The sequence below is a fragment of the Lathyrus oleraceus genome, chromosome 1, assembly GCF_024323335.1.
Source record: "Lathyrus oleraceus cultivar Zhongwan6 chromosome 1, CAAS_Psat_ZW6_1.0, whole genome shotgun sequence".
Taxonomy (NCBI): Eukaryota; Viridiplantae; Streptophyta; class Magnoliopsida; order Fabales; family Fabaceae; genus Lathyrus; species Lathyrus oleraceus.
Window position 1 is genome coordinate 298250941 of NC_066579.1, and position 8783 is coordinate 298259723.

At 33.8% G+C, this 8783-nt stretch overlaps 1 protein-coding gene and 1 long non-coding RNA gene across 2 annotated transcripts; both read right to left on the bottom strand.

Annotated features, from left to right (window-relative positions):
* Positions 1-2141: 2141 nt before the first annotated feature.
* LOC127115683 (uncharacterized) lies at positions 2142-3565 on the bottom strand. Its single transcript, XR_007800842.1, has 6 exons — positions 3421-3565; positions 3189-3330; positions 3028-3113; positions 2817-2898; positions 2608-2707; positions 2142-2443 (listed from the first exon to the last, which is right to left on the bottom strand). It is a non-coding gene; the product is annotated as an uncharacterized LOC127115683 (long non-coding RNA).
* A 36-nt stretch (positions 3566-3601) lies between these two features.
* Positions 3602-5015, bottom strand: LOC127103938 (uncharacterized). The gene is made up of 3 exons (XM_051041168.1): positions 4776-5015; positions 4389-4625; positions 3602-3987 (listed from the first exon to the last, which is right to left on the bottom strand). The coding sequence occupies exons 2-3, from the start codon at positions 4459-4461 to the stop codon at positions 3602-3604; spliced, it is 459 nt and encodes a 152-aa protein (XP_050897125.1). The 5' UTR covers positions 4462-4625; positions 4776-5015.
* Between the last annotated feature and the right edge of the window lie 3768 nt (positions 5016-8783).

Below are 8783 nucleotides of genomic sequence, written 5' to 3' on the forward strand. Positions count from 1 at the left end.
TGATCTGAGACAATTGGACTTAGAATTTAGGCAACATTCTCTATGCAAAGGACTTGGCCAATGCCAACTTTCACGTAACCAAGTGCTTGAAATCTGAAACTTCATTTGATACATCCTTGAAAGATACATTTGAGCTCATCTACAACATGATCATTATGAAGCTATTATTTTGAACCTGTGACTTAAGGCATTATGGAATTCATCTGCTACATGGGCAAATTTGAAGAAGATCGTGGAATGGTTCAGCTTGGATGTGACTATCTTTATTTGATGTCTTGCTCTTCAAGTTAATATTGTGTGCATTGTTTGTTGCTTGATTCTAATGTCCAAGGGAATTTGGGTTTCTATATGACATTCTTGTCTATTGGATTGCAGCCCATTGGTCAGATCTTTTCAACTCTTAACTTTTAAATGTATGCTTAGGATTAGTCTCTTCATCTCCTCCCCATCTCTTTAATTTCAAAATCTCTCCCTCCTTTTAAAAACTTCTTTGCTTGTACTTGTCTTTTTTTTCTAAACTTAGACCATTTTTTGCAAACTAGAAACTTTGACCTTATGTTATTGCATTTTCAAACTTCTTTTCTTAAATCAAACTTGTAAATAAACTTAACTATACTTAACTTAAAATTTTCAAAAGCCAAAAAAGAACTAACTCATTCAAACCATTTTCTAGGCCTTTGTGCCTTTCAAACCTAATTTTTGTTAAAAGCAATGCATCCACTTTGAAATTTGTATCACGAACTACGAGGTTTTGATCCCTCATTTTTATGGTGGTACGTAGGCACAAGTACAAAGGTCTTGTCAAACACAAAAATATAATTAATGAATTCTTTTCTCATCCCTCCATTTTATTTGCTTGCAAACATCATTTGTACAAAATACATATGCACACAAAAAATGGCTCTCTATGAGTACCTAGGACATTTTGGGTGCTAACACCTTCCCTCTGTGTAACCAACCTGTCATACCCCAATTTTGTCCGGGCATATTTAAATTTTTGTAAAATTGATTTCATTTTTAATTTGTATCATATGCACAGCATGACATGCATTCCATCATAAATAATAACTAAAATATCAGTCAGAATAAATTTATTGAAAATACAGACAAATCGGTTGAATCATTTCTCAAGAACATGCAAAATCAGCGAGTAAAAGTTTTCAAAATTAAAATTGCAGACGCCAGTATTATTAATCTATGGTTCACGTAGTTTAACCTGGTGTGTTCGTTGTATTTTTCAGCGGTTGTTTCAGTTGCGCTTTGACCCGCCTGGGCCTTTTAACCGGTGCAAATTTATTTTAGAATTTGAAAAAATGCTGTATTTTTTCAATAAGTATATTTTGTGCTGATCATTTTAGTGTGCCCGATTTAATTTTTCGAGCAAATTTATATCCGGCTTTTATTTATAATCTATCACTATTTTTTTTAGGTTAATTATTCAACTAAAGTAATTAAAATTTGATTAAATCAAAATATTTATTAAGGATTTTTAATAAGATTATTTCTTTTAATAATAATAGTAGTTGTGTGAGATTTAGCATTAGATACCTTTTTTTTTACACCTAGCATACCTCCAACGGTACTAAAATCCAGCTCACTCTCTCTCCAATTTCTCACACCTTACAGAAAGAAAAAATAAAATAAAGCAATTTCTCCTCACACTGCACGTTTCCGCTTCCCACACGCCACCTATCACCTCACTCACTTTATCTCTTTCTCTATCCCCTCATTTAAGACCCACACACAACTCATTCATGGACACACAGAATCCTCTCTTTACTCTCCACCTCACGTACCCACTCATAGGGGTGGACAAACGGTCGGGTCCGGTCGGTTTCGGGTCCAAAAACCCAAACCAAGATAAACCGTGGATGAAGAAAATAGACCCAATTTTGGTTAATTTAATATCGGTTAAATTCGGTTTCGGTTTGACGGTTTGACGGGTATCTCGGTTGGATTTATACGGGTTGTGCCTATTTAAAATTGCAGCCCAACTACAAGAAAGTTAACTTTTCTTTTAATATTTTAAAATAATTTATTTTCACATAAAATTGACTAGTCAGATTTTTCTATATCTATAACATCATTCATCACAAAGTCATTGAATATAGGATATCATTATATAAAATCAAATCCATATATCAAGCTCAAGGCTATTAATAAATATATTATCAATCACATGTCTAATTATCTTAACATTTAGCATTATAACAACACTATTAATATAGACACAACACATCTAAAGTTATAATTACAATCATCCATAGTGAGTATCAAAGAAGTTTAAAACCATCCAACAAGCAACATGATCAATAATTCATCCAACAAGAAGGACAAATATTGTGATTGTAGTTCTTGAGATAAAGATATAGATAAACCATTATGCATTGTTGAATTGGCATATTTGTTGAATTGGGGTATGTTGAATCTGCATATGCTGAACCTAACAATTTAATACAATAAGGGAAACATGAATAACATTAACACTGATTGTTGCAAAGTACAACCAAAAATAAAGGAACAGCCAAAATATTGATGCAGTGGTTTTTGACATAACATTCTTTTAATTCTTATTTCAATTGATTGTTTAATAGAGGAAATAAATACCTTGATATCAACGGAACCTATTGTTTGTACACCAATTAAATCTATTGAGCATTCACTTTCCCATGGTTCAACTCAGCAATGCCTATTCTAGAGCTTGACCCTATAAAGAGGAAAGAGCATGGGAAAATTATAAGGTTCCATTCTTGATAAATCATCATTTAACAATTACATGAAAATTAAATGAAACAATATTTAATTATAACAAGTACCTCAATCACAACTACATGGAAATTTAATGTTGCTTGGAACCGTTACTTACTGTTATAGAGTTTTGTGGCTTTCAATTCACAACTACATGGAAATTAAATGAAACAATATTTTAAAACTACAGGAAAATGTATTAAATGAATTAAGTCAGTTTTGATAAATCATCTATTCACAACCACATGGACAAATCAGTTTTGTTATAAAATAAAGTACCTCTTTGACAAATGAGCAGTCTCATAGTAAGCAAGCCAAACATTTGAAAACAAAATGCCAAATTCCAACAAGCAAAACATCTTAATCTGAAATGAATTTGAATAGATTATAAGTATAATGAATGTTAAATTAAAAACTGATATATAGTAATTAAACATTACCTAATTTCATTGAAGCTTGAGTGAGTGCCAAGATTCATCACAGAAAATTTGACCTCCCAAAAAAGGCTTACAAAATATAATTATGTGTTGTGCCAAGATGTACAAGTCATATATGACTCCAAAATATCAAAATGATTTCAAACTGTGGAAAAATAAATAAAAGCAGAATTAGTATAATATAAATTAAGTATAAAAAAGTAGAAATAATTATGCAAAATAGTCATTATCTTACAAAATTAGAAGCATCATATTTCTCAATCACAACCTATTGGTTGTGTTTGAGTAGAACCTACAGCAGCACCAGTAGCACCTCCAACTGCTGCTCCAGCTCCAGCAGCCCCAATATTTGCGGTTATGAAGCATTGTTGAAATTCTGAAACAATAAAAATGAAGCTTCTTTATCAAACTTTGGGCTAACAGAAATCAAGCCACCAAAATGGGTGTTCATCAAGGATAACAAACAGAGTTATTGCCTTTCTACAAGCTTCTTTATCAAACTTTGGGCTAACAGAAATCAAGCCACCACTACCAAAAGCAAGGTTGGTTTGTTTCAGGTCATTTTCTAGGTAAGGATTTTTGTAACAAATTTTGGAGTGGGCGAGCATGTTAGACGTTCCGTGTGATTTAGGATCACATCTATATCGTTTATGGCAATGCTTACAGGCAGCAGTTCGTTCCACAACATCAGTTAATTCGATAAAATGGTCCCAACATGAAGATTTTTTCTTGGGACCATCCGCATTAGGCCTCCTTCTCTTTCTACTATGGTCAATAGGAGGGATAAGAGCCTCAGTTGCAGCTGCAAACGATTAATAAAGCATACAAAAATACACTTAGTTAATAAAACATGTACATAACATAAAAGAACACTAGTTAATAAATTATTTATTTTTCAGATACTGTATCTACTAATGAGTATGAAAGCAACACTAGTAATATAGTAGTATTAGATAATTAAAAGGAATACTAGTTATATTTTTGTTTGTTCACATACTGTACAAACATCAAAATCAGGTTAAAAGGAATACTAGTAGTTTTAAAATATTGTATTAGATTATTAAAAGGAATACTGTATTATATATTTGTTAATTCATATCAGGTTTTTCAAAACACAAAATAAAATTTGAAAACTTCTAATAGCCTAACCAATATTTCACATTCAAACAACATAGGCAAAAAATAGAGTTAATTAACACTTACTGTCTTGTTGTTCTTGCTCCATAATTTCCAACCCAACTGGTGGTACTTCTCTACTACTATCTCCTTGCTCCATCTTTCCAATTTCCAGTCCATATAATAAAACATGTCAAAACAAAATCCAACAAAATAATTAATACAAATAAATCAAGAATCAGAGAGATAACATTAGCTATTAAATCAAGAATCAAACAGAAAAGTAACATTACCTGATTAGAGTTTTTTAGAAGAATCAGAGATCTAACATGTCAAAACAAATAAATAATGTTAGTTTATAACTTTGAAACATTAAAACTCAAATATTCATATGAAAACTCATGAACAAAGTAAAACCCTAAATATATAGAAGAAACAAAAGACTGAAAAAATAGAAGAAGAAAACGAAAATACCTTAAAGAAGATGATGAAGAAGAGTTCAGTGAACAATATACACGGTTTAGAAGAAGGATCTATGCCATATTAAGGTTTTTGCAGCGGCGACGGTGGATTAGGGTTTGAGAAGATGAACAGTTCTTGAAGAGAAAGTGAGAGAGCGTGAGATGAGAAAAGTGAGGAAATGTGTGTTTTGCTGAGTCTGAATGGAAAAAGGCTAGGGCCTTTGTGAAATTGCCAGCATGTAAAATTGTGAATTAAACCGGTTCGGTTCGGTTTTAAATGGTTCATATATATAGGTCCGAACCGGTCCAATGCTACCCATATTAAACTGTTTGGACCAACCGATTAAACCGTTTAACCGACCCAGCCCAATCCCTTTTCATTTTTTTTTTCCGGTTATGCCGGTTCCGGATCGGGCTTGGACCGTTTGTCCAGCCCTACCCACTCACATACCTTCACTCTCTCTTGTCTCTCACCATTCATTCCATTATTAAGCAAAAAAAGAAAGAAAGAAAAAAAAGATAGAAAAATAAAAGATGAACCACTATTCATCTTCCTAAACCCCAAAACCGATCACTCTTCACCGTTTCCACTTCGCTGCAACCACCACCCTTTACTCCTCCATCCGCCATTAATCTCGGCGAGAAGGCTTGCTCGCACGCCTTCGGTTCCATCTTCGCACACCGCGCGATTTCCACCGTCCACATTCTGACACCGCCGTTCGCGTCCTTCCAACCGCGTCTCCGCCGCCGCCGTCAACAAACCCAACCTTCCACACGAAACTAACACCACCATTCATCACCGCACAAACAACGGATCTATCACCGGTTGAAACACCGTCCACCACCGCGATCTAAACTTTTAGCGCAACAACTTCAAACCGCAACAATGGTTTCATAAGCTCAACACAAAATGGTTTCAACATCTTCTAGCTCAAGTTCAACGCCGCATTCGATTCGCCACCACCTTGACATTTCTGTTTGTTTAATATTGTACAAACGGTTGCTGTGATTTGAAAATATTTGCGTATTATGCTTCTTGCATTATTAAGATACCGGCTCGGTTTCGCTCTTAATACATAATCGTATACATTATCCAATTGTTGCCGATAAATGCGGGAATGATACGATACCGTTGTGTTTGACTCATATCTGTGATTCAGCAATTTGGTAACTATTATGTTTAGGATTTTGTGGCATTTGAGTTGTTCGACTTTGTTGCTTTTCGCATACCGAATATATGTGTGTGAATATGGTGTGTGATGTTAGAACTTTGCGGCATATATACTGTTTTGATTGCATTCAATCTAATCATAAATTCATACATTATGGAGGCTTAGAGGTGACTATGAGTTTTAATAAATCCTGGCATATTATTCTGATTTAAATTTCATTCTGACTTGAATTTATTCCAAGATTAGTTGAATTTTTCTGAGTAGAATGCAATTAAGGAGTACTGAGTTTTCTTGAAATTACAATACATGAATGGTTTTAGGTTTAATTAAGTGGGTGATAACTTTAAAAGTTAATATAGTTTGACTCAAATTTTTAACTATTAAATCCACAAAATAAAGTGCTAAGTTATAATTGTGAATTTTTCTATGTGTTTTAGATAAGTATCATTTCTATCATTGATTGGTTTTAATTGGAAGAGTAGAATATGGTGGATCTATTGTCTTGGTGCGGTTTAGTATTCATTTGAGTTAATGTGAGGTTAAAGTGATAAGCTTAGCACATAAAAGCATTATTTTGTCGTTGTTTAATATACTGATATGGTGGAACGAAGATGCATGGGTTTATCACAGTTGTAACAAAGGGTATCAAGCATGCTTTATTATTATATGATATATAAGTTGGACCAATATAAACGATGTATACAAGTTATACGTTAATATCATGGGTAATAACCAACTAAAAGCATTTTTTCTTTTCTCTTTCTTATATAATTAAAAGCTTACGGCACGTCATCACTTATTTATTTATTTATTTATTTATTTTCTTATATTAATTATTTTATTGTATTTTATTAATTGATTGGTGAGTGTTTCCAAAACAATTTTTAAAGACCATTTTATCCATCTTTTTTAAATGCGAATAAGCATCGTCATCAACCTCACATGGCTTACTCTTGGGCTTTCTTACAATGAGGCCTATTCGGTTATTGAATAATCGAGTAGAAGAACAATACATAAAATAAAATTCACTTCATTCGTAAACACCAAATTAAAACTTCGATCCAATGTCGAGTATTTTCATTCAAATTAAATTAAAATGCCCAATCACAATCAAATACCATTTCATTTGGAAATGAAAAGGGGGTGGTTTTGAGTTTTCAACTTCTCTCCTCGATTATTTGAATACGAGTTCTCTTACTCGGTTAGTCAAATAGTCGTCACTTCCATCCACCTAAGCACCAACAAATCGAATCATTTTTGTAATAAGAAATGAAAAGGGAGATGACTTTGAGTTTTCAACTTCTCTCCTCAACTGTTTGAATACGAGTTCTCTTACTCGGTTAGTCAAATAATTGTCATCTCTCTTAAAGACTTTCCTAACTCGTTTAAATCAAACTATTTCATAATAACAAAATGAAAAAGGACATGACTTTGAGTCTTCAACTTCTCTCCCCAATTGTTTGAATACGAGTTCTCTTACTCGGTCAGTCAAACGATTGTCATTTTTCCGCTAATTAATAAATCAATCAAAACTGTACGAAAAGGGAGATGGTCTTGAGTTTTCAATTCCTCTTCTCAAATGTTTGGATATGAGTTGTCTTACTCAGCCATTCAAGTACTTGTCGTTCATTCTAAAACACCTTAACCATATACAACCTTATTTTCATAAATATTCAGATAAAACAGAAAGCGGTCTAGAGTCTTCTATTCCCTTTCCCGATTATTAGGATACGAGTTGTCTTACTCGACAATCCGAGTATTCGTCATCCATTCAAAAACACCCTAATCATCGTTAAAATCTTTCCTATAATTAAGGATGAAAAAGAAACTGGATTAGAGTCTTCTATTCCCTTTCCCGACTATTGGGATACGAGTTGTCTTACTCAACTATCCGAGTAATCGTCATCCGACCAAAAATATCTTAACCTATCAAGTTTATACTTTCTCGCCCTCGTGCGATCGAAAACAGTCAAACAAAACATCGAACATATTAATCCAACTTGTCACCCTCGTGTGATCAAAAATATTTTCAGAAAGAACACTATTTAGTCCTTTCTGATGCGCACAACAAACTAATGCTTAAGCCTCCGCCGAGAGTCGACAAGCCAACGTTTAGCCTTTAGAACGCGATCTAAACAGTTGTTCACTAAAAGAAACCAACCAACTGAAGTTCCCCGAACTACGAATGCTCTAATTTCCTTATTACACCATAAGGATACGTAGGCAGGAGATTGTTGTATCTTTGCGGACACACTAATAAAAAACCTCCCATTTCCCCTTTTATGAGGTTCTCATCCATTTCTATTTTCAATATTTTATAACCCAAAGATAACAAACAAACATAAATTAACACACGAAATGCAAATTAGAACTAAAAGGTTCCCGTTGAGTACAACTGACGTAAGGGGTGCTAATACCTTCCCCTTACGTAATCCACTCCCGAACCCGAATATGGTTGCGACGATCATTATTCCATTTCCTAAAGGTTTTATCGATATTTTCCTATCCCTTTATTGGGATAAATAAAGTTCGGTGGCGACTCTGTTCGAACAGCATTTTTCCGCGACCATCGCGAGGAATCGTATTTTTCGAGATGCGACACAACCCCCTTACCTGTAATCTCTGGCATTTTATTAGTTTTGATTTGAAAACTTCTTATTTTTGGGTTTTGTTCGTACTTTTCCCTTTTCCCTTGGAAATAATAAAAGCGCGGTGGCGACTCTTGTTATTAGATGTCTTGCTTATCCATAGCTTGATGATCATGAATTTACCGCTACAGAGATTATGTGGCGACTTTGTTGGGGAGTAGTCTCTAGTGGGTTTAGCCTACTTTTTTGTGTGTATATAAT